The 26,252-nt window shown below is 34.9% G+C and overlaps 1 protein-coding gene across 4 annotated transcripts; it reads right to left on the bottom strand.

Moving 5' to 3' along the window:
* Positions 1–596: 596 nt before the first annotated feature.
* On the bottom strand, positions 597–25,775 carry LOC307162109 (lipoamide acyltransferase component of branched-chain alpha-keto acid dehydrogenase complex, mitochondrial-like). Of its 4 annotated transcripts, none has more exons than XM_079877185.1 (12): positions 25,686–25,775; positions 25,476–25,585; positions 24,363–24,480; positions 24,139–24,214; positions 7,779–7,960; positions 7,571–7,680; positions 7,250–7,475; positions 4,733–4,899; positions 3,945–4,022; positions 3,634–3,825; positions 2,289–2,360; positions 597–1,461 (listed from the first exon to the last, which is right to left on the bottom strand). In XM_079877185.1, exons 2-12 carry the CDS (start codon positions 25,524–25,526, stop codon positions 1,294–1,296), a joined length of 1,440 nt encoding a protein of 479 aa, XP_079733311.1. In that variant the 5' UTR covers positions 25,527–25,585; positions 25,686–25,775; the 3' UTR covers positions 597–1,293. The 4 variants fall into 4 exon arrangements, 3 of the variants coding, with proteins under 3 accessions (XP_079733311.1, XP_079733310.1, XP_079733309.1); XM_079877184.1 differs by having other exon boundaries at positions 598–1,461; positions 25,710–25,770; XR_013821863.1 differs by lacking the exon at positions 25,686–25,775 and having other exon boundaries at positions 3,590–3,825; positions 25,476–25,663.
* Between the last annotated feature and the right edge of the window lie 477 nt (positions 25,776–26,252).

Genomic DNA, 26,252 nt, shown 5'->3' with positions numbered 1-26,252 from the left:
ATTAGGCAAGGATGGTTTTCTGAATGATTATGCCCAGGTAGTTCTCGTATGATGTTTTATAATCCATTCCAGTTGGAAATGTGTATTTGTACCTCTGAAGACCTTGCTGTCTGTGAACGAGATCATTGTAAGACATTCATGAGATTCAACTACGCTGCAAGACTCAAAGACTCTCACCGGCTACACCTCACATACTATGTCATGTACTACTGTCCCAAGTAAATGCTTGGACCAAAAATATAAAAAAACAAGGTTTCTCTGTTGATGTTTTCTCGTGGTATTTAAACTCATTTTAGATTGAGATTTCTAAACCACAAAAATGGACAAGATTGCCTTGTTATATCAAACTTAGGCTAAAACTGCTCTTTGGTTTCTGAAATCTGAATCTAAATGCTGTCATTTACTCCCCCTCATGTTATTTCATACCCATATGACTTTCGCTTTTCTTAATGAGTCCTAAGAGATTTCGGTTTCTCCATTGAAAGACCATGTAACCAAAACTTTGCTGCTTCAAAAAGTTCATAAAGAGATTGTAATCCAAATCTTAAGAGACACAATCGCTTTATATGATGTACAGCTTTAATTTTGGCTTTTATTCATATATAAACACTGATCAAATATGGTAAACAGAAGCTCAAACACTTGTTCTCACTTGTCACTTAAGCTCATTTGAGCTCCCGCAAGAAAACCAATGAGGCTTGTTCTTGTGCGTCAAGCCTAAATTAAATCTGTTCATCTTATGTGATTGTGTCCTTTAACCACAATATTTAATGAGATTTTGAAAATTATAACACAATGCAGCTTGCCAAAAAAAAAACTTTATTCCCATCACATTTTAGTAGTCTATCCATGCGTGGCCCAATTGTTCATTTAACAGTTAAATGATGGTCCTTTCTTTACTCTGACATCCAGTCACATTGGCACACAAGTGGTTTTAGATGAAGTGACTGTCTGTCAGCTCTACAGAAGCTTGTGTGAATGAAGTCTCAGAGAAAGTCAGCAAACAATGAGATGTTACAGTCCAGATGCTTGTCCAAGAGCCAGTCAGTATCAGCCTCCGTATGCGCATTAGAAAAAACACCCACTCAAAAACACTCATTAACATGACGCAAGTGTTTTATGATGCATAGTTAAAAAATTAAGGCATCTAGAGGAAAGAAATTAGTCTTTTCCCCCAAAAAAATGAATGTGAAAGCAGAAACGTGTGTTTTCAAGATGATAGCCACAACACTGTATTGCAGTTTTAAGTAACCTAAAGACACTCCAGCGGAGATCTCATTTCCAGAGCAGCCTTCATTTGAGTTCCAGGACCATAGCAGCTGGGTTCTCCAGGTAAGACCGCCACAGGTTGGAGAAGCGGGACATGGTAGCCCCGTCTACGACACGATGATCGGCGGACCAGCTGACGTTCATGATGTACGCCTTCACTATCTCATCACGAGAGTTAAACCTGGGCAGCACCTGCAGCAGAGCAGAGAAACGGCTTTAAGTTTAAAGGCACAGTCACATAAGTGGAATTATCACTGAAAATTTAGCCAAATGCATAGCGATGCATGAAGCACAGCTTTCAAACCAAGCAGTTTTCTAGTGGTCAGCCGAGTGAGGACAACTTGAACCCGACACGAACTCTGTCTATTTTTATATTGAAAATTTCTATTGAAAATCACTGCATATTGGATATTGGCCAAAAAAAAAAAAAATCTTCAAACAATGGTACATTATATGGTGATTATAAAACAAAAAGTTCATATAACAGATGAATTGTATTTATGTTGGTTTCATATAGTTCTTAACTTCAACCATTGCAAGAGCAGTTCAGTTTAATTCCTTAAACCTTGAATAAATGCGAGCGTACGTATCGTATTAAGTTTAGAAATATATTTTTTCATAGCACTGAAAGTTTTGGGTAGTGGCACAACATTACATTTTACAACCTGAACTTGTCATAATTCATAACATGATTCATAACTTGAATCTCGTCATAAAAGTCCTAAAAAATTTACAAATTATCTGATTTTAGGAGAATATCTGACCTTGATACACAGTCTTGAGGTTCTGCAGTGGTTGAAGCCATAGTATGTATGAACTTCATTTTTAATGTATTTTTTTTTCAATAAATTAATAGATGTGACAAAAATTGCAAAATATCAGCATGTATGGGTTATTATAATTCGCTATAGAACATACAAAAGCAATGCAGCAAAAAATCACTATTATTTACTGTAGATCCAATGATTCAACAATCATCTCCTTTATTTATTAAAGAGTGAAGAAAACAAGCAGCTAACCTGGATCTTTCCCAAAGCTCCGATGGCCACCTCCGGGGGCAGAATCACAGGCTTGGCATATGTCCCTCCAATCTAAATGAAAAAATGACTTTAATTATTTTATGAGGAGAGATCAGATTATCGCTAGACAGCAAATAGAAGCCCATTGAAAGCCTTCTGTTGTTTGAGGGCTGCTAACCCATAAAAGAAACGCTTAGACCTTCCAGACCCTCATATATATCCTCCAAACAGGATAACGATCATGAGGCCCAACATTCGGGGCGGCTGCAGTCGAGGCCCAAATAGGGTAACAGTGTTTAGTGTCTGCATTTAGGCAGTAGCCTTCATAAAAAAAAATGAATGATGAATTTACTCAAAAATACTTGAACTCTTGAAGAACGGGTTGAGTAAGAATAAAATGAATATGTAAATAGTGGATATATTTAGCAAAAATGCTTTTCTCTAGTGTTCATTTTTCTAGCTAACTATCAAGTTAATGGTCATTGAATGGGTTTCCTGAGGTAAATGTAACATTATGTGACGTTGTTTACAAGCTGTTTCACTAATGTCTTTCTGCGGTTGAAACACTGATTGCGCGATTACATGAGATATGATACATTTCAGTAAGTTGTTCTGTTTCTTTTAACATACCTTCTGATGTTCATTCGTGTTTATTTTGTGGTGTAACTAGTAGTAAAGAGGAAGAGGTGAATGGTTTACTTGCTGTCTGAAGCTACAGCGATCTGTCACGCCACATTAAATAGCATCAAAATGGTATTCATTGTTTGAATCAATCAGAATTTGGAATGTGATTATTGGATGGAAGGCACACTACAAGTAATGAAGTGTTGTTCATGTATCAACTGAAAACAGCATAGACTAAATGATCGATTCTTGGGATTTAAAGGGATAGTCCACCCAAAAGTAAAAATTCTGTCATTATTTACTCACCCTCATGTTGTTCCAGTTGATGGACCCCATTGACTTCCATAGTTTGAAAAAAAAAAAAAATACTATGGAAGTCAAAGGGGTCCATCAACTGTTTGATTACCAACATTCTTAAAAATATCTTGAACTGTGTTCAGCAGAAGAAAGAAATTCAAACAGGTTTGAAACAACTTGAGGGTGAACTTTTTTGGGTGAACTATCCCTTTAAGAATCGATATCGGTTCATCAAAATGAGAATCGATTAAAATGGAGAAATCAATACTTTCAAACCAGCAGTTTGGGACAAGGCTACCTGTTCGTCTGAGATATGGAAGATGAGGATTTTTGGGAAACTGTTTAGACAATTCCATTGGGGGGATGCAGAAAATACACACTTGACCTATTTCTGAAGTCTGAAGTCAGGTGGACGGCGCCTCACCGAGCCAATGTTGGAGAGGGTGAAAGTTCCTCCAGTGAGGTCAGCGGTGCCCAGCTGTCCAGCCGAACCCAGAGCCTGCAGACGGTTGAGCTCCACAGCAATGTCAAAAACACTGAGGGCCTGAACGCTCTTCACATTGGGCACCAGGAGGCCCTGAGGAGTGTCCATTGCCAGACCGATGTTATGAGACGCCTGAGAGAACACAAATAAAAACTGTTATTCAAATAGTGCTGTTTAGGACATTTCAGCATACCATGAGCCTCAAAAAGAAAGGCTGTGATGTAATTGGAGTGTTTTGGGGTTTGTCTTGCCTTGAATGTGATGTTTTGGCAGCCTTCATCCACAGAGGCATTGAGAACAGGAAACTGCAAGAGCCCTAGTGATGCAGCCTGAACAAAACAGTAGAAAAAACTATCTAGAATTATAATCTGACCCCAAACACCTGGAGTTAAAGGCACACTATGTAAGAATTTTGGATCAAAATATCCAAAAACCACTAGAACAATGTTATATATTTTGTTGATTTGTGTACTTACATTATCACAAAATGTTTCTAAGAATGTTTAAATCCAGAGAGTTTTAAGCAGGACACAGACCGTGTCCGTGCGTCGCCTATCAATGACATCATTACCCTCGTTACCCTCGATTTCTGTTTTTATTTTGTAGAAACCATGGAAACACCAAAGACGCTTATAAATCTTTAATACATTACCGATCATCCATGAATATGATTTCAGCCCGAGTCCCGTCGTATTCTCCACCGGCTGTAGACAATAACTCCCATGATTCCCCGAAATCAAGGCGTCATCAAGCTACGCCTTTGATTTGAATAAGCGACCTCTAGTGGCGAAAAGTTACATAGTGTGCCTTTAATATTCACATAGCAAAAAGCCATTAGAGAAGTGATCGTACACAATCTGATCAACAACTTTTCCCGCCATTCATGATTACTGGTTATTTTTATATTTTATATTTACCTACAAAAAATGGATATTTAAATGAATATTTAAAAATCTTATAGCATGATGGCCCTTTAATTTTTAATGTGTATAAACAGAAACAGGTGGTTGCTGTAACACCAAGTGTAACAGGAGAGCACCTTGATGAAGAAAGGCATGTAGCTGAGTTTGACACCCCGAGACTCGGCCATGTCCTTCAGCACCGAGCGTAAGCGCACTAGCTGCGTCAGGTCCACCTCATCACAGTAACCGAAGTGAGGAGTTTTCAGAGCAGCGCTCATGGTCTTCACCATGGCCTTCTGGAAACCTGTGTTTATCACCATATAGAAGAGATGTTCAAGATAGCCAAACATGCAAGTCAATGACAAATAACATCATCCATGATAAAGAAACGGCAGTATAGTTTAAGGTCTTAAACCTTAACTTAAGGTCAGTTTACAGCTGTGACTATATAGTTTTAATTCTATAGGAATAGGGAAGTCCACAGCACAACTATAATGACACAGAGGAATATATTGTTGGAATCACTTTTTAGAATGACTTTTTTTTTTCTGGTGGATGAACGATAAAAAATCAAATCAAAATCCCCGCAAAGATCTCAGGCATTTAAATCGGCAGACGACATAACAGCAATGTGCTTATTAAAAACAATATAGTTACTAGTCATAGTTTTATAATTTTTTTATCATTCGTGCTGTGAAAGGGCTTTTAAAAGGGTATGTTTTGTACTTGTGTTGGTTTCATATGGTTTTAAAAAACTTTTATGCCCTTTTCAAGAACAGTTTTAATTGAACGACTCTGAAAATGTCATGTGGTGTAACCAACAAGTAAAAAGTGATATTTTTTCCATACATCAAATATATGTAAGTGTACTCATTTTAATCATCATTTTCTAAGTTGTTTACTATATTTTTCAAGGTAAAAAGTTTGTTTACACATACTGTATTGTTAATTAAAGGAATAGTTCACATAAAAATGAAAATTCTGGCATCATTTACTCACCCTCAAGTTGTTTCAAACCTGTATGAATGTCTTTCTTCTGCTGAACACAAAGGAAGATATTTTTTTCAACAACTTGAGGGTGAGTAAATGGTGACAAATTTCAAATTTTTAAGTGAACTATCCATTTAATAAATACTACATTTTTGGGAAGTCGCACCACATGACATTTAAGAAATAAGAATAAACTTAAGCCAGGTTCTTTTTTTTTTATTTACAACTTTATGGTGCCCGTTATTATTTTAATTATAAAAAATAAATAAATATATATAAAAAAACAGAACAGGTGTGTTCAATTCATTGTAATCATGAATTTGCATTTATAATATATTGGTAACACTTTACAATAAGGTTCATTTGTTAACATTAGTTAATGCATTAACTGACATGAAATAACTATGAGCAATACATTTGTTACTGTATTTGTTAATCTTTGTTAATCTATGTTAGTTAATATAAATACAGCTGTTCTTTGTTTATTCACGTTAGTTCACAGTAGGGCTGTCAACGAATATTCTGAATTCGAATATATATTCGAATAGTTTTAAAAAACAGGAATTCGAACGTGAAAATTAATATTCGAATGTGAATTTCGAATATGGAAAAACACGCCCGCGGAAGCAGAGGCGCGGCTGTCTGCTTTGCGAGTGGGCGCGCGCGCTGCCTGAGGGACAGGTCACACGAGTCGCACTGTCTACCACAGCGTCACTGCTGAAAGTTGACAGTGCACTAAAAAGACAATGGAGTAAATTGCAGTCAGTTTTTCATTTTTTTAATACAAGCACCAAGAATGTAAGTAGGCTTTTTCTTTTTTAATAGCACTTTATTTTTTATGAACCTCAGGGTAAAATTTCTTTGTTGTCACATTTCTCGGAATTGTGTGCCTCATTTTATTTAACGTTAAACAGAAAAGTTCCATGTTTACCACAGCACAGCTCGTTCGGAGCGTTCAATGTCGGTTCTATACTGTAAAACTTCAATTAATGTTAATAAATTTGTTTCAATCACTGAATAAAGCCTGCTATATTTGGGACAAGAGTCGCGACCTTAAATTGCTTGCACAAAACTCTTTATCAGCACTCAACATGTGCTTATTGTTGTTGTTAATTTAAACCGTTATGCGCAGAGAGAGTGTGACCGCGAGGGCGAGAGAGAGAGAGAGAGAGTGCCTGCGAGTGAGCGAGAGTGAGGTCTGCGGTCTTGGCCATTAGTTTATTTACTTGGTTTTGTGTTGGTAATACATTGTCAAATATGTTTAAACTTAAATTTACTACCTATACAAGTAGTTATGTCTCTTTGTATGAATTTGTCCTGTTATTGACATAATGCGCGTCATTGACAAAATGCGCAACCAGATGTTCGAATAGTTCGAATATTCGTGTGTTTTTTAGAGGGAATATTCGAACGTCATTTTTGAGCAATTTTGACAGCCTTAGTTCACAGTGCATTAACTAACGTTAACAAGATTTTATTAAAGGTTTTTGAAATTAGCATTAACAAAGATTAATAAATGCTGTATAAGTGCAGTTCATTATTAGTTCATGCTAACTAATGTGGTTAACTAATGTTAACTAACGAACCGTATTGTAAAGTGTTACCAATATATTTTTGAATATCATTGACCGACATCCAAGAACGTGGAACACACTCAAACTCACCGTTCAGAGGCTCTGTCCTGTCTTTGCCGGAGAAGATGTGTTGTGGGATCGCCATGATGGGCGTCTCCTCTTTGGGAGGGGTCTCAGCAGTGGAAATCACAGGTGTTGGGATTTTCTGGACCTCATAAGGAAGGATGGCTCCTGTCTGCTTGGCTAAGAACCTGATAATGTCCTCTTTTAAAATACGGCCATCTTTTCCAGTCCCGACCACCTCACTTAGTTTAATCTGGTAGAGGACAGATTTTAGAGATCAGGAATTATACAGAACTCAATAGAGCCACAATGATAGAGGGGTTACAGTCTGATGCCATGCACAATTACATTGTTGTCCATGGCCAGACGGCGCACCGCTGGTGTTGCCTGGGTTTTTTCATGTGATTGGTTATAGGATATTGCTGGAGTATCTACCACATCCACCTCTGGGTCGCCCTCTGCAGGACAAACAGCATTAATGCACAATGACAGAGATGGAAGGACATTTCCAAGTTCAAAGTGAATATTAAAAATACGATCCACAGCAGTGACTGACCCAGCGCTTTGTCCGTTTCAATGTCTACAAGAGGTGAACCAACATGTGCGATAGCATTTACATCATAGTACAGCTTACGGATGACGCCATCATAACGGCTTGCGATAGTGACAGATGCTTTGTCACTCTGGACCTCACAAATGCTGTCAAACTGGGAGACCCTGTCCCCTTCCTTGACATACCTGCATACAGCATACATTTGCTTGGAATATTCACCATCATTTATTATTTAGAATGGGTTAATCCGTAAAATAAACATGTTTTGCTATTTGCTGATTGTAACTTTGGAAGCTTGTTTCTGCCACTGAGTAAAAAAAAAAAAAGGGTAATTTCGACTTTTTATCTGACAATTCCGACTTTTTTCCTCGCAATTGCGAGTTTACATCTCGCCATTCTGACTTTTTGTCTCAGAATTGCGTGATTGCAAGTTATTAAGTCAGAATCGCATATTATAAAGTCAGAATTGCGAGATATAAAGTCACAATCGCGTGTTATAAAGACAGAATTGTGAGATATAAAGTCACAATCGCATGTTATAAAGTCAGAATTGTGAGATATAAAGTCACAATCGCGTGTTATAAAGACAGAATTGTGAGATATAAAGTCACAATCACGTGTTATAAAGTCAGAATTGTGAGATATAAAGTCACAATCGCATGTTATAAAGTCAGAATTGTGAGATATAAAGTCACAATCGCGTGTTATAAAGTCAGAATTGTGAGATATAAAGTCACAATCGTGTTATAAAGACAGAATTGTGAGATATAAAGTCACAATCACGTGTTATAAAGTCAGAATTGTGAGATATAAAGTCACAATCGCGTGTTATAAAGTCAGAATTGTGAGATATAAAGTCACAATCGCGTGTAATAAAGACAGAATTTCGAGATATAAAGTCACAATCGCGTGTTAAAAAGAGAATTGTGAGATATAAAGTCACAATCGCATGTTATAAAGTCAGAATTGTGAGATATAAAGTCACAATCGTGTTATAAAGTCAGAATTGCGAGATATAAAGTCACAATCGCGTGTTATAAAGTCAGAATTGTGAGATATAAAGTCACAATCACGTGTTATAAAGTCAGAATTGTGAGATATAAAGTCACAATCGTGTTATAAAGACAGAATTGTGAGATATAAAGTCACAATCGCGTGTTATAAAGTCAGAATTGTGAGATATAAAGTCACAATCGCGTGTTATAAAGACAGAATTGTGAGATATAAAGTCACAATCGCATGTTATAAAGTCAGAATTGTGAGATATAAAGTCACAATCGCGTGTTATAAAGACAGAATTGTGAGATATAAAGTCACAATCGCGTGTTATAAAGTCAGAATTGTGAGATATAAAGTCACAATAGCGTGTTATAAAGTCAGAATTGTAGATATAAAGTCACAATCGCGTGTAATAAAGACAGAATTTCGAGATATAAAGTCACAATCGCGTGTTAAAAAGAGAATTGTGAGATATAAAGTCACAATCGCATGTTATAAAGTCAGAATTGTGAGATATAAAGTCACAATCGTGTTATAAAGTCAGAATTGCGAGTTATAAAGTCACAATCGCGTGTTATAAAGTCAGAATTGTGAGATATAAAGTCACAATCACGTGTTATAAAGTCAGAATTGTGAGATATAAAGTCACAATCACGTGTTATAAAGTCAGAATTGTGAGATATAAAGTCACAATCGCATGTTATAAAGTCAGAATTGTGAGATATAAAGTCACAATCGCGTGTTATAAAGACAGAATTGTGAGATATAAAGTCACAATCGCATGTTATAAAGTCAGAATTGTGAGATATAAAGTCACAATCGCGTGTTATAAAGTCAGAATTGTGAGATATAAAGTCACAATCGCGTGTTATAAAGTCAGAATTGTGAGATATAAAGTCACAATCGCGTGTTATAAAGTCAGAATTGTGAGATATAAAGTCACAATCGCGTGTTAAAAAGAGAATTGTGAGATATAAAGTCACAATCACGTGTTATAAAGACAGAATTGTGAGATATAAAGTCACAATTGCGTTGTAAAATCAGAATTGTGAGATATAAAGTCACAATTGTGTTATAAAGTCAGAATTGTGAGATATAAAGTCACAATTGCGTTGTAAAATCAGAATTGTGAGATATAAAGTCACAATCGTGTTATAAAGTCAGAATTGTGAGATATAAAGTCACAATCGTGTTATAAAGTCAGAATTGTGAGATATAAAGTCACAATCGCATGTTATAAAGTCAGAATTGTGTGATATAAAGTCACAATCGCGTTGTAAAATCAGAATTGTGAGATATAAAGTCACAATCGTGTTATAAAGTCAGAATTGTGAGATATAAAGTCACAATCGCGTGTTATAAAGTCAGAATTGTGAGATATAAAGTCACAATCGCGTGTTATAAAGTCAGAATTGTGAGATATAAAGTCACAATCATGTTATAAAGTCAGAATTGTGAGATATAAAGTCACAATCGTGTTATAAAGTCAGAATTGTGAGATATAAAGTCACAATCGTGTTATAAAGTCAGAATTGCGAGTTATAAAGTCACAATCGCGTGTTATAAAGTCAGAATTGTGAGATATAAAGTCACAATCACGTGTTATAAAGTCAGAATTGTGAGATATAAAGTCACAATCGCATGTTATAAAGTCAGAATTGTGAGATATAAAGTCACAATCGCGTGTTATAAAGACAGAATTGTGAGATATAAAGTCACAATCGCATGTTATAAAGTCAGAATTGTGAGATATAAAGTCACAATCGCGTGTTATAAAGTCAGAATTGTGAGATATAAAGTCACAATCGCGTGTTATAAAGTCAGAATTGTGAGATATAAAGTCACAATCGCGTGTAATAAAGACAGAAAGACGAGATATAAAGTCACAATCGCGTGTAATAAAGACAGAAAGACGAGTTATAAAGTCACAATCGCGTGTTATAAAGTCAGAATTGTGAGATATAAAGTCACAATCACGTGTTATAAAGTCAGAATTGTGAGATATAAAGTCACAATCGCATGTTATAAAGTCAGAATTGTGAGATATAAAGTCACAATCGCATGTTATAAAGTCAGAATTGTGAGATATAAAGTCACAATCGCATGTTATAAAGTCAGAATTGTGAGATATAAAGTCACAATCGCGTGTTATAAAGTCAGAATTGTGAGATATAAAGTCACAATCACGTGTTATAAAGACAGAATTGTGAGATATAAAGTCACAATTGCGTTGTAAAATCAGAATTGTGAGATATAAAGTCACAATCGTGTTATAAAGTCAGAATTGTGAGATATAAAGTCACAATCGTGTTATAAAGTCAGAATTGTGAGATATAAAGTCACAATCGCATGTTATAAAGTCAGAATTGTGTGATATAAAGTCACAATCGCGTGTAATAAAGACAGAATTGCGAGATATAAAGTCACAATCGCATGTTATAAAGTCAGAATTGTGTGATATAAAGTCACAATCGCATGTTATAAAGTCAGAATTGTGAGATATAAAGTCACAATCGTGTTATAAAGTCAGAATTGCGAGTTATAAAGTCACAATCGCGTGTTATAAAGTCAGAATTGTGAGATATAAAGTCACAATCACGTGTTATAAAGTCAGAATTGTGAGATATAAAGTCACAATCACGTGTTATAAAGTCACAATCGTGTTATAAAGACAGAATTGTGAGATATAAAGTCACAATCGCGTGTTATAAAGTCAGAATTGTGAGATATAAAGTCACAATCGCATGTTATAAAGTCAGAATTGTGAGATATAAAGTCACAATCGCATGTTATAAAGTCAGAATTGTGAGATATAAAGTCACAATCGCGTGTTATAAAGACAGAATTGTGAGATATAAAGTCACAATCGCATGTTATAAAGTCAGAATTGTGAGATATAAAGTCACAATCGCGTGTTATAAAGTCAGAATTGTGAGATATAAAGTCACAATCGCGTGTTATAAAGTCAGAATTGTGAGATATAAAGTCACAATCGCGTGTTATAAAGTCAGAATTGTGAGATATAAAGTCACAATCGCGTGTTATAAAGTCAGAATTGTGAGATATAAAGTCACAATCGCGTGTTAAAAAGAGAATTGTGAGATATAAAGTCACAATCACGTGTTATAAAGACAGAATTGTGAGATATAAAGTCACAATTGCGTTGTAAAATCAGAATTGTGAGATATAAAGTCACAATTGTGTTATAAAGTCAGAATTGTGAGATATAAAGTCACAATTGCGTTGTAAAATCAGAATTGTGAGATATAAAGTCACAATCGTGTTATAAAGTCAGAATTGTGAGATATAAAGTCACAATCGTGTTATAAAGTCAGAATTGTGAGATATAAAGTCACAATCGTGTTATAAAGTCAGAATTGTGAGATATAAAGTCACAATCGCATGTTATAAAGTCAGAATTGTGTGATATAAAGTCACAATCGCGTTGTAAAATCAGAATTGTGAGATATAAAGTCACAATCGTGTTATAAAGTCAGAATTGTGAGATATAAAGTCACAATCGCGTGTTATAAAGTCAGAATTGTGAGATATAAAGTCACAATCGCGTGTTATAAAGTCAGAATTGTGAGATATAAAGTCACAATCATGTTATAAAGTCAGAATTGTGAGATATAAAGTCACAATCGTGTTATAAAGTCAGAATTGTGAGATATAAAGTCACAATCGTGTTATAAAGTCAGAATTGCGAGTTATAAAGTCACAATCGCGTGTTATAAAGTCAGAATTGTGAGATATAAAGTCACAATCACGTGTTATAAAGTCAGAATTGTGAGATATAAAGTCACAATCGCATGTTATAAAGTCAGAATTGTGAGATATAAAGTCACAATCACGTGTTATAAAGTCAGAATTGTGAGATATAAAGTCACAATCGCATGTTATAAAGTCAGAATTGTGAGATATAAAGTCACAATCACGTGTTATAAAGTCAGAATTGCGAGTTATAAAGTCACAATCGCGTGTTATAAAGTCAGAATTGTGAGATATAAAGTCACAATCACGTGTTATAAAGTCAGAATTGTGAGATATAAAGTCACAATCGCATGTTATAAAGTCAGAATTGTGAGATATAAAGTCACAATCACGTGTTATAAAGTCAGAATTGTGAGATATAAAGTCACAATCGCGTGTTATAAAGTCAGAATTGTGAGATATAAAGTCACAATCGCGTGTTATAAAGTCAGAATTGTGAGATATAAAGTCACAATCGCGTGTAATAAAGACAGAAAGACGAGATATAAAGTCACAATCGCGTGTTAAAAAGAGAATTGTGAGATATAAAGTCACAATCACGTGTTATAAAGACAGAATTGTGAGATATAAAGTCACAATTGCGTTGTAAAATCAGAATTGTGAGATATAAAGTCACAATCGTGTTATAAAGTCAGAATTGTGAGATATAAAGTCACAATTGCGTTGTAAAATCAGAATTGTGAGATATAAAGTCACAATCGTGTTATAAAGTCAGAATTGTGAGATATAAAGTCACAATCGTGTTATAAAGTCAGAATTGTGAGATATAAAGTCACAATCGCATGTTATAAAGTCAGAATTGTGAGATATAAAGTCACAATTGCGTTGTAAAATCAGAATTGTGAGATATAAAGTCACAATCGTGTTATAAAGTCAGAATTGTGAGATATAAAGTCACAATCGCGTTATAAAATCAGAATTGTGAGATATAAAGTCACAATCGCGTTATAAAGTCAGAATTGTGAGATATAAAGTCACAATCGCGTGTTATAAAGTCAGAATTGTGAGATATAAAGTCACAATCGTGTTATAAAGTCAGAATTGTGAGATATAAAGTCACAATCGTGTTATAAAGTCAGAATTGTGAGATATAAAGTCACAATCGTGTTATAAAGTCAGAATTGCGAGATATAAAGTCACAATCCAAAGAAAAATGGAGCGCAACTGGAAGAAAACAAAACTAGAGGTATTTCGCATTTCATGGAAGGAGAGCTCAATTACTTACAGAGAGGCTTTAAAAGCTGCTAGATCTGCTTATTTTTCAACCCTATTAGAAGAAAATAAACATAATCCTAGGTATTTATTTGAAACGGTGGCTAAACTAACGAAAAATAAAGCTTCAAGCCCAGAAGTTTCCAAGCAACACAGCAGTAATGATTTTATGAACTTCTTCACTTATAAGATTGATAATATCAGGGAGAAAATTATAACTATGCAACCGTCTACTACAGTACCGCATCAGGCAGTGCATTGTAGTCTCCCTGAGGAAAAATTTGATTCATTCATTGCTATAAGAGAGGAAGAATTTACTAAACTCATTAAATCATCTAAATCGACAACATGTATGTTAGACCCTATACCAACTAAGCTACTGAAAGAGATGCTTCCAGAGGTCCTAGATCCTCTTCTTAATATCATTAATTCATCTTTGTCTCTAGGATACGTACCAAAAACCTTTAAGCTGGCTATGATTAAACCGCTTGTTAAAAAAACGCAACTTGATCCTACAGAATTAGTCAATTATAGGCCGATCTCGAATCTACCTTTTCTGTCAAAGATATTAGAAAAGGCAGTATCCTCACAACTGTGTTCCTTTCTTGAAAGAAATGATATCTGCGAGGATTTCCAGTCCGGATTTAGACCGTACCATAGTACCGAGACAGCTCTCGTTAGAGTCACAAATGATTTGCTCTTATCATCCGATCGTGGTTGTGTCTCGCTATTAGTGTTACTCGATCTTAGTGCTGCATTTGACACCATTGACCACAACGTTCTTTTAAATAGATTAGAACATTATGTTGGCATTACGGGAATTGCACTAGCATGGTTTAAATCATACTTATCTGACCGTTATCAGTTTGTAGCAGTAAATGATGAGATGTCTCATCGATCACAAGTTCAGTATGGCGTACCACAAGGCTCAGTACTAGGACCGCTGCTGTTCACTCTGTACATGCTACCCTTAGGAGATATCATTAGGAAACATGGCATTAGCTTTCACTGTTATGCCGATGATACTCAGCTGTATATTTCTTCAAAACCTAACGAAACTTATCAATTCACAAAATTAACGGAATGCATAGCAGATATAAAAAATTGGATGACTCGTAATTTCCTACTTCTAAATTCTGAAAAAACAGAGTTTCTAATTATTAGACAAAAAACTTCCACACGTAATAATCTTGAATACTGTCTAACACTTGATGGCTGCTCTGTTAAGTCTTCGTCGTCGGTTAGGAACCTGGGTGTGCTCTTTGATACCAATCTTTCATTTGAAAGTCACGTTTCTAGTATCTGTAAAACTGCATTTTTCCATCTTAAAAATATATCTAAATTACGCCATATGCTCTCATTGACAAATGCGGAACAATTAGTTCATGCGTTCATGACCTCAAGGCTAGATTATTGTAATGCTCTACTGGGTGGTTGCCCTGCACGCTTAATAAACAAACTACAGCTGGTTCAAAACGCAGCAGCTCGAGTTCTTACCAGAACCAGGAAGTATGACCATATTAGCCCGGTTCTGTCAAAACTGCATTGGCTCCCTATTAAACATCGCATAAATTTTAAAATATTGCTGATTACTTACAAAGCACTAAATGGTTTAGCTCCGCAGTACTTGAGCGAGCTCTTAACGCATTATAGTCCTTCACGTCTATTGCGATCTCAAAATTCCGGCCAGTTGATAATACCTAGAATATCAAAATCGACTGCTGGAGGTAGATCCTTTTCCTATTTAGCACCAAAACTCTGGAACAGTCTTCCTACCATTGTCCGGGAAGCAGACACACTCTGTCAGTTCAAAGCCAGATTAAAGACACATCTCTTTGACCTAGCATTCACATAATACATTATAGACTTCTATAATTTAATGTTAGGCTGCATAGATTAGGTCAGCCGGAACCGGGAACACTTCCCATAAATCCTGATGTACTCGTTACATCATGAGAAGAATGGCATCTACGCTAATTTTAGTGTCTGTGTTTATCCCGAGGTTTTCCTGCAGCCTGCCGGATCCAGGCCGTATCCAGATCTGACGAAGGACCTGCGCCTGGACCCGATGACAACGCAGTGCTGAAGTGCCAACTAGTCTCTCCCTATGGAGGATCCCTCTACCACTCTACAGACAAGGCGTTGTCGGGAAATTCGTTTCGCGTTCCTACCCCAAAGCAACAAAATAAAATAAAATTCTTTATCAAAATTTATAAGGAAAGACAAGTACTTTGTTTAGGCTTGGCTTGTAGGGAATTCCAAACCTGCGTATTTTCAAACGCACATAACTATAGAACCCATTCTAAATGCGCATGTGAACGCCATCAGCGTTTCTCACAGGTTCGCGTTTAAAGTCTGTGTAGAGGGAATGGTGTCGTCTTAGCGGCCCCTAATTTAAGAACAAATGATCGTTGCGACGGAAGCAAATCAATCAAAACTAACTTTAGATGGAAAATAACTTAACTCTGCTATAAAGCCAAAACAATCTCTGTTACCTTAAATTATACGCTTATCTCTGTGAAGCTGCTTTGAAACAATCTACGTTGTTAAAAGCGCTATATAAATGAAGATGACTTGACTTGACTTGACAATCTCGTGTTATAAAGTCAGAATTGTGAGATATAAAGTCACAATCGCGTGTTATAAAGTCAGAATTGCGAGATATAAAGTCACAATCGCGTGTTATAAAGACAGAATTGTGAGATATAAAGTCACAATCGTGTTATAAAGTCAGAATTGTGAGATATAAAGTCACAATCACGTGTTATAAAGTCAGAATTGCGAGATATAAAGCCACAATCGTGTGTTATAAAGTCAGAATTGCGAGATATAAAGTCACAATCGTGTTATAAAGTCAGAATTGTGAGATATAAAGTCACAATCGTGTTATAAAGTCAGAATTGCGAGATATAAAGTCACAATCGTGTTATAAAGTCAGAATTGCGAGATATAAAGTCACAATTGCATGTTATAAAGTCAGAATTGCGAGATATAAAGTCACAATCGTGTTATAAAGTCAGAATTGTGAGATATAAAGTCACAATCGTGTTATAAAGTCAGAATTGCGAGATATAAAGTCACAATTGCATGTTATAAAGTCAGAATTGCGAGATATAAAGTCACAATCGTGTTATAAAGTCAGAATTGTGAGATATAAAGTCACAATCGTGTTATAAAGTCAGAATTGCGAGATATAAAGTCACAATTGCATGTTATAAAGTCAGAATAGCGAGATATAAAGTCACAATCGTGTTATAAAGTCAGAATTGTGAGATATAGTCACAATCGCGTTATAAAGTCAGAATTGCGAGATATAAAGTCACAATCGCGTGTTATAAAGTCAGAATTGTGAGATATAAAGTCACAATCGCGTGTTATAAAGTCAGAATTGCGAGATATAAAGTCACAATCACGTGTTATAAAGTCAGAATTGCGAGATATAAAGTCACAATCTTGTTATAAAATCAGAATTGCGAGATATAAAGTCACAATCGCGTGTTATAAAGACAGAATTGTGAGATATAAAGTCACAATCTTGTTATAAAATCAGAATTGTGAGATATAAAGTCACAATCGCGTGTTATAAAGACAGAATTGTGAGATATAAAGTCACAATCGTGTTATAAAGTCAGAATTGCGAGATATAAAGTCACAATCGCGTGTTATAAAGACAGAATTGTGAGATATAAAGTCACAATCGTGTTATAAAGTCAGAATTGCGAGATATAAAGTCACAATCGTGTTATAAAGTCAGAATTGCGAGATATAAAGTCACAATTGCATGTTATAAAGACAGAATTGCGAGATATAAAGTCACAATCGTGTTAAAGTCAGAATTGCGAGATATAAAGTCACAATCACGTGTTATAAAGTCAGAATTGCGAGATATAAAGTCACAATCGTGTTAAAGTCAGAATTGTGAGACATAAAGTCAGAATCGCGTTATAAAGTCAGAATTGTGAGATATAAAGTCACAATCGCGTGTTATAAAGTCAGAATTGTGAGATATAAAGTCAGAATCGCGTGTTATAAAGTCAGAATTGTGAGATATAAAGTCACAATCGTGTTATAAAGTCAGAATTGCGAGATATTAAGTCACAATCGCGTGTTATAAAGACAGAATTGCGAGATATAAAGTCACAATCACGTGTTATAAAGTCAGAATTGTGAGATATAAAGTCACAATCGCGTTATAAAGACAGAATTGTGAGACATAAAGTCAGAATCGCGTTATAAAAGAATTGCGAGATATAAAGTCACAATCGTGTTATAAAGTCAGAATTGCGAGATATAAAGTCACAATCGCGTGTTATAAAGTCAGAATTGTGAGATATAAAGTCACAATCGCGTTATAAAAGAATTGCGAGATATAAAGTCACAATCATGTTATAAAGTCAGAATTGTGAGATATAAAGTCACAATCGCGTTATAAAATCAGAATTGTGAGATATAAAGTCACAATCGTGTTATAAAATCAGAATTGTGAGATATAAAGTCACAATCGCGTGTTATAAAGACAGAATTGTGAGATATAAAGTCACAATCGTGTTATAAAGTCAGAATTGCGAGATATAAAGTCACAATCGCGTGTTATAAAGACAGAATTGTGAGATATAAAGTCACAATCGTGTTATAAAGTCAGAATTGCGAGATATAAAGTCACAATCGTGTTATAAAGTCAGAATTGCGAGATATAAAGTCACAATTGCATGTTATAAAGACAGAATTGCGAGATATAAAGTCACAATCGTGTTAAAGTCAGAATTGTGAGATATAAAGTCACAATTGCATGTTATAAAGACAGAATTGCGAGATATAAAGTCACAATCGTGTTATAAAGTCAGAATTGTGAGATATAAAGTCACAATTGCATGTTATAAAGTCAGAATTGCGAGATATAAAGTCACAATCTTGTTATAAAATCAGAATTGTGAGATATAAAGTCACAATCGCGTGTTATAAAGACAGAATTGTGAGATATAAAGTCACAATCGTGTTATAAAGTCAGAATTGCGAGATATAAAGTCACAATCGCGTGTTATAAAGACAGAATTGTGAGATATAAAGTCACAATCGTGTTATAAAGTCAGAATTGCGAGATATAAAGTCACAATCGTGTTATAAAGTCAGAATTGCGAGATATAAAGTCACAATTGCATGTTATAAAGACAGAATTGCGAGATATAAAGTCACAATCGTGTTAAAGTCAGAATTGCGAGATATAAAGTCACAATCACGTGTTATAAAGTCAGAATTGCGAGATATAAAGTCACAATCGTGTTAAAGTCAGAATTGTGAGACATAAAGTCAGAATCGCGTTATAAAGTCAGAATTGTGAGATATAAAGTCACAATCGCGTGTTATAAAGTCAGAATTGTGAGATATAAAGTCAGAATCGCGTGTTATAAAGTCAGAATTGTGAGATATAAAGTCACAATCGTGTTATAAAGTCAGAATTGCGAGATATTAAGTCACAATCGCGTGTTATAAAGACAGAATTGCGAGATATAAAGTCACAATCACGTGTTATAAAGTCAGAATTGTGAGATATAAAGTCACAATCGCGTTATAAAGACAGAATTGTGAGACATAAAGTCAGAATCGCGTTATAAAAGAATTGCGAGATATAAAGTCACAATCGTGTTATAAAGTCAGAATTGCGAGATATAAAGTCACAATCGCGTGTTATAAAGTCAGAATTGTGAGATATAAAGTCACAATCGCGTTATAAAAGAATTGCGAGATATAAAGTCACAATCATGTTATAAAGTCAGAATTGTGAGATATAAAGTCACAATCGCGTTATAAAATCAGAATTGTGAGATATAAAGTCACAATCGTGTTATAAAGTCAGAATTGTGAGATATAAAGTCACAATCATGTTATAAAGTCAGAATTGTGAGATATAAAGTCACAATCGTGTTATAAAGTCAGAATTGCGAGATATTAAGTCACAATCGTGTTATAAAATCAGAATTGCGAGATATAAAGTCACAATCGCGTTATAAAAGAATTGCGAGATATAAAGTCACAATCGTGTGTTATAAAGTCAGAATTGTGAGATATAAAGTCACAATCGCGTTATAAAAGAATTGCGAGATATAAAGTCACAATCGTGTTATAAAGTCAGAATTGCGAGATATTAAGTCACAATCGTGTTATAAAATCAGAATTGCGAGATATAAAGTCACAATCGCGTTATAAAAGAATTGCGAGATATAAAGTCACAATCGTGTTATAAAGTCAGAATTGCGAGATATAAAGTCACAATCGCGTTATAAAAGAATTGCGAGATATAAAGTCACAATCGTGTTATAAAGTCAGAATTGCGAGATATTAAGTCACAATCGCGTGTTATAAAGACAGAATTGTGAGATATAAAGTCACAATCGTGTTATAAAGACAGAATTGCGAGATATAAAGTCACAATCGCGTGTTATAAAGTCAGAATTGTGAGATATAAAGTCACAATCGCGTTATAAAAGAATTGCGAGATATAAAGTCACAATCGTGTTATAAAGTCAGAATTGCGAGATATTAAGTCACAATCGTGTTATAAAATCAGAATTGTGAGATATAAAGTCACAATCGCGTTTTAAAAGAATTGCGAGATATAAAGTCACAATCGTGTTATAAAGTCAGAATTGCGAGATATAAAGTCACAATCATGTTATAAAGACAGAATTGCGAGATATAAAGTCACAATCACGTGTTATAAAGTCAGAATTGTGAGATATAAAGTCACAATCGTGTTATAAAGTCAGAATTGTGAGATATAAAGTCACAATCGTGTTATAAAGTCAGAATTGCGAGATATAAAGTCACAATCGCGTGTTATAAAGTCAGAATTGTGAGATATAAAGTCACAATCACGTGTTATAAAGTCAGAATTGTGAGATATAAAGTCACAATCACGTGTTATAAAGTCAGAATTGTGAGATATAAAGTCACAATCGCATGTTATAAAGTCAGAATTGTGAGATATAAAGTCACAATCGCGTGTTATAAAGTCAGAATTGCGAGATATAAAGTCACAATCGTGTTATAAAGACAGAATTGTGAGATATAAAGTCACAATCGCGTGTTATAAAATCAGAATTGTGAGATATAAAGTCACAATCGCGTGTTATAAAGTCAGAATTGTGAGATATAAAGTCACAATCGTGTTATAAAGACAGAATTGCGAGATATAAAGTCACAATCACATGTTATAAAGTCAGAATTGTGAGATATAAAGTCACAATCGCGTGTTATAAAGTCAGAATTGTGAGATATAAAGTCACAATCGTGTTATAAAGTCAGAATTGCGAGATATAAAGTCACAATCGCGTGTTATAAAGACAGAATTGTGAGATATAAAGTCACAATCGCGTGTTATAAAGTCAGAATTGTGAGATATAAAGTCACAATCGCGTTATAAAATCAGAATTGTGAGATATAAAGTCACAATCGTGTTATAAAGTCAGAATTGTGAGATATAAAGTCACAATCGTGTTATAAAGTCAGAATTGTGAGATATAAAGTCACAATCGTGTTATAAAGTCAGAATTGCGAGATATTAAGTCACAATCGTGTTATAAAATCAGAATTGCGAGATATAAAGTCACAATCGTGTTATAAAAGAATTGCGAGATATAAAGTCACAATCGCGTTATAAAAGAATTGCGAGATATAAAGTCACAATCGCGTTATAAAAGAATTGCGAGATATAAAGTCACAATCGTGTTATAAAGTCAGAATTGCGAGATATAAAGTCACAATCACGTGTTATAAAGTCAGAATTGTGAGATATAAAGTCACAATCGCGTGTTATAAAGTCAGAATTGTGAGATATAAAGTCACAATCGCGTGTTATAAAGTCAGAATTGCGAGATATAAAGTCACAATCGTGTTATAAAGACAGAATTGTGAGATATAAAGTCACAATCGCGTGTTATAAAATCAGAATTGTGAGATATAAAGTCACAATCACGTGTTATAAAGTCAGAATTGTGAGATATAAAGTCACAATCGCGTTATAAAAGAATTGCGAGATATAAAGTCACAATCGTGTTATAAAGTCAGAATTGCGAGATATTAAGTCACAATCGTGTTATAAAATCAGAATTGCGAGATATAAAGTCACAATCGCGTGTTATAAAGTCAGAATTGTGAGATATAAAGTCACAATCATGTTATAAAGTCAGAATTGTGAGATATAAAGTCACAATCGCGTTATAAAATCAGAATTGTGAGATATAAAGTCACAATCGCGTGTTATAAAGTCAGAATTGTGAGATATAAAGTCACAATCATGTTATAAAGTCAGAATTGTGAGATATAAAGTCACAATCGCGTGTTATAAAGTCAGAATTGCGAGATATAAAGTCACAATCGCGTGTTATAAAGTCAGAATTGTGAGATATAAAGTCACAATCATGTTATAAAGTCAGAATTGTGAGATATAAAGTCACAATCATGTTATAAAGTCAGAATTGTGAGATATAAAGTCACAATCGTGTTATAAAGTCAGAATTGCGAGATATAAAGTCACAATCGCGTTATAAAAGAATTGCGAGATATAAAGTCACAATCGCGTGTTATAAAGTCAGAATTGCGAGATATAAAGTCACAATCGCGTGTTATAAAGTCAGAATTGTGAGATATAAAGTCACAATCACGTGTTATAAAGACAGAATTGTGAGATATAAAGTCACAATCGCGTTATAAAAGAATTGCGAGATATAAAGTCACAATCGTGTTATAAAGTCAGAATTGCGAGATATTAAGTCACAATCGCGTGTTATAAAGTCAGAATTGTGAGATATAAAGTCACAATCGTGTTATAAAGAGAATTGTGAGATATAAAGTCACAATCGCGTGTTATAAAGTCAGAATTGTGAGATATAAAGTCACAATCGCGTTATAAAATCAGAATTGCCAGATATAAAGTCACAATCGCGTGTTATAAAATCAGAATTGTGAGATATAAAGTCACAATCGTGTTATAAAGTCAGAATTGCGAGATATAAAGTCACAATCGCGTGTTATAAAGACAGAATTACGAGATATAAAGTCACAATCGTGTTATAAAATCAGAATTGTGAGATATAAAGTCACAATCGCGTGTTATAAAGACAGAATTGCGAGATATAAAGTCACAATCGCGTGTTATAAAATTAGAATTGCGAGATATAAACTCACAATCGCATGTTATAAAGTCAGAATTGTGAGATATAAAGTCACAATCACGTGTTATAAAGTCAGAATTGCGAGATATAAAGTCACAATCGCATGTTATAAAGACAGAATTGTGAGATATAAAGTCACAATCATGTTATAAAGTCAGAATTGTGAGATATAAAGTCACAATCGCGTGTTAAAAAGAGAATTGTGAGATATAAAGTCACAATCATGTTATAAAGACAGAATTGTGAGATATTAAGTCACAATCACGTGTTATAAAGTCAGAATTGTGAGATATAAAGTCACAATCGCGTGTTATAAAGTCAGAATTGCGAGTTATAAAGTCACAATCACGTGTTATAAAGTCAGAATTGCGAGATATAAAGTCACAATCGCGTGTTATAAAATTAGAATTGCGAGATATAAACTCACAATCGCATGTTATAAAGTCAGAATTGTGAGATATAAAGTCACAATCACGTGTTATAAAGTCAGAATTGCGAGATATAAAGTCACAATCGCATGTTATAAAGACAGAATTGTGAGATATAAAGTCACAATCATGTTATAAAGTCAGAATTGTGAGATATAAAGTCACAATCGCGTGTTATAAAGACAGAATTGTGAGATATTAAGTCACAATCACGTGTTATAAAGTCAGAATTGTGAGATATAAAGTCACAATCGTGTGTTATAAAATCAGAATTGCGAGATATAAAGTCACAATCGTGTTATAAAGTCAGAATTGTGAGATATAAAGTCACAATCGCATGTTATAAAGTCAGAATTGTGAGATATAAAGTCACAATCGCGTGTTATAAAATCAGAATTGCGAGATATAAAGTCACAATCGCGTGTTATAAAGTCAGAATTGTGAGATATAAAGTCACAATCGTGTTATAAAGTCAGAATTGTGAGATGTAAACTGAGAAACGAGTATGTGAACTTAGTATGTTTCCTAAAGATCTGCAAACATGTTTTTCAAGCTTTAGTACAGTCAAAAAAAAAAAAAAAATTACATAAAACACCTTTAAAATCTGACAAAAATATTTGAGAACCCTCGTCTTAACAAACACCTCAGATGATCCTATAGTCTAAGAGCAACTTTGGTGGCTCCACTAAAGCAAGTCTTCTGTTAGGGACAAAACTCAAGTCTCAGATTAAGATCTATTTCAGCATGTTTACAATACAAAATTCAAACACATCAACATACCACTCTTTTACTGTCACTTCCATAATGCCCTCTCCAATATCTGAGAGTTTGAACTGCAGCACTGGTCCAGAGGCCACTGAAAGTATAAACAAAAGCACACTGCAACAGTCCAGTTTATTACCACAGCAATGACATTAACAGAAAGATCAGACCTTGTTAATATGTTGTACAAGCTAATAAGCCTGTTTGAACATATATGGGAATGTCATCTTTCCGACACATACCATGGCTGGATCTGAGGCTTCTCCAGTGAACTGAAGTGAGTGGTGTGGAGATCTGAACTACAGGGGCCGGTCCAAGGGCCTGGAGCCTGGGACACTGCTGGAGGCGATGGGATACAACCTGGGGATTTGATGTACATAGGCAAGACCATTAAACTTTTTTTCTTCTCAGAATGCTAAAGGTAGGTTTACAAGCCCTGAAAAAAGTGCAGCCGTCTCTGCACTCTTCCGACCGCGCTTTCTTTGACGACTCTGCCATGATTCACGTCTGAAATGCGTGCTAGTGTCTTCCATAGAGGCTGCTTCATATGTTGTTGATGTATGTGACGTTGTGCCGTAAAGCAAGTCATGATTCTCGCGAGATTTGTCAGGGCGCCACCTCTCAAACTTGCATTGCTGGTTTTGCATAGTGTGCCTTTAAAGTCGACATTAAACAAAGTTGCAATAGTCTTTTGTTCCCTATAGACCCCTTTTCAGTTGGTAAACATGGTGACGGTTTTTTGTGGGCGGAGCTTAGGTGGTGGCACAACGATCCTTCTGGCCACTTCACTACTGTTAGTTTGCAAGTTTTGCTGGCTTATTTTTTAACAATGACTGGAGAAAATCCGATTTTATCTTAATGTGCAAGGTCACTGGACCCCAATTGTTAAATTGGTTTATTGCCAAGCGAAATGGCTTCTCGAACAAGAAAAAAATCTAGGGCGGGACTTGATTTTGTTCAATGGGAATTGATTGGATCATTGAATTGTTGTGGTTGTTTGCTATTGCTGTGATCTCAGCCCTTGCGCCAGTAAACAGGTCATCACTCATCAGAGAAGTTTTTTTAATTAAAGATTAAATAAATTGAAGATCAAATAAATTAATATGTGCATGGATAAACTATTAATAACAAATACTGCATTATCCAATAAAAAATATATAAATAAATGCCCATTTTGATTTCATGGTGACTTTAATGAATATACACTGACTATAGCAGAGGACAGGACTGTCTGAACATTTCAGCAATTCATTATATTTTCAATTTGTGCGTGTTCGCTGAAAGTGATTCGACTAGGAAACTCTAACACGGTGCGTTATATTCGTCTAATGAAAGCACAATGTTTCTAAACCCACCAGACGCCTCAGTGTTCTCAGAGAGCTCCGCACTGATGTCATCGCCGCCATGATTGCCCAAGACCCTCACAGAGATGATGAACACAGGAGATCTCTCCGGCATCCTGAAACTGCGAGATATGAACAACCGACTCACTGAGCGCATGACAACAATACATTTACCCTGCAAGACGAAAACAACTCAAATGTAATGCTACAACCACTTATTACTGCATAATTATGGAGAAATCAAACCAGGACTTCCTGCAACTGCGAACCCCAAGTGGTGTTGGTCATCTCTCATCTTGCATCCTCTTGTTTGTTACGCTTGTTGACGTCATGCTCACGCCGCCTTTGACCAGCCAATGAGTGTTTATTTTTTTTCAAGCATGTAAACATGATTTCGCCGTATATTCAAATTATTTGAAGTGAAAAATATCTTAAAGTTATTTGACAAACAAAATATGTGTTTACTCATTAACGTTAACTAACAACTTTAAGTTTTTATCTTTATTAACGTATGCTGAATTTGCAACCTTAATCGTAAAACAAAATGTGAAAGTCTATTCAAATGTTTACAGACCTGTAAGAAGCCTACTAAAGTACTTATAACGGTAATAATACTTCGAATAAAAGAAAATAGCCTATAAGTGCGAAATGAACGTAATATTTTGTAATATCTTTTTGTAATTCGTAATATTTTTGAGCCTACTCTAAGTATAAAGTACATCTTTATGTAATTTCACAATTACTTATATTGAAGTGTATTTTCATACAGTAGGCCTATGTATTGACAAG

Source organism: Squalius cephalus (genome assembly GCF_949319135.1).
Source record: "Squalius cephalus genome assembly, chromosome: 7".
NCBI lineage: Eukaryota > Metazoa > Chordata > Actinopteri > Cypriniformes > Leuciscidae > Squalius > Squalius cephalus.
The sequence above is the reverse complement of the archived record's forward strand: the minus strand, read 5'-3'. Positions and strand labels throughout refer to the sequence as shown.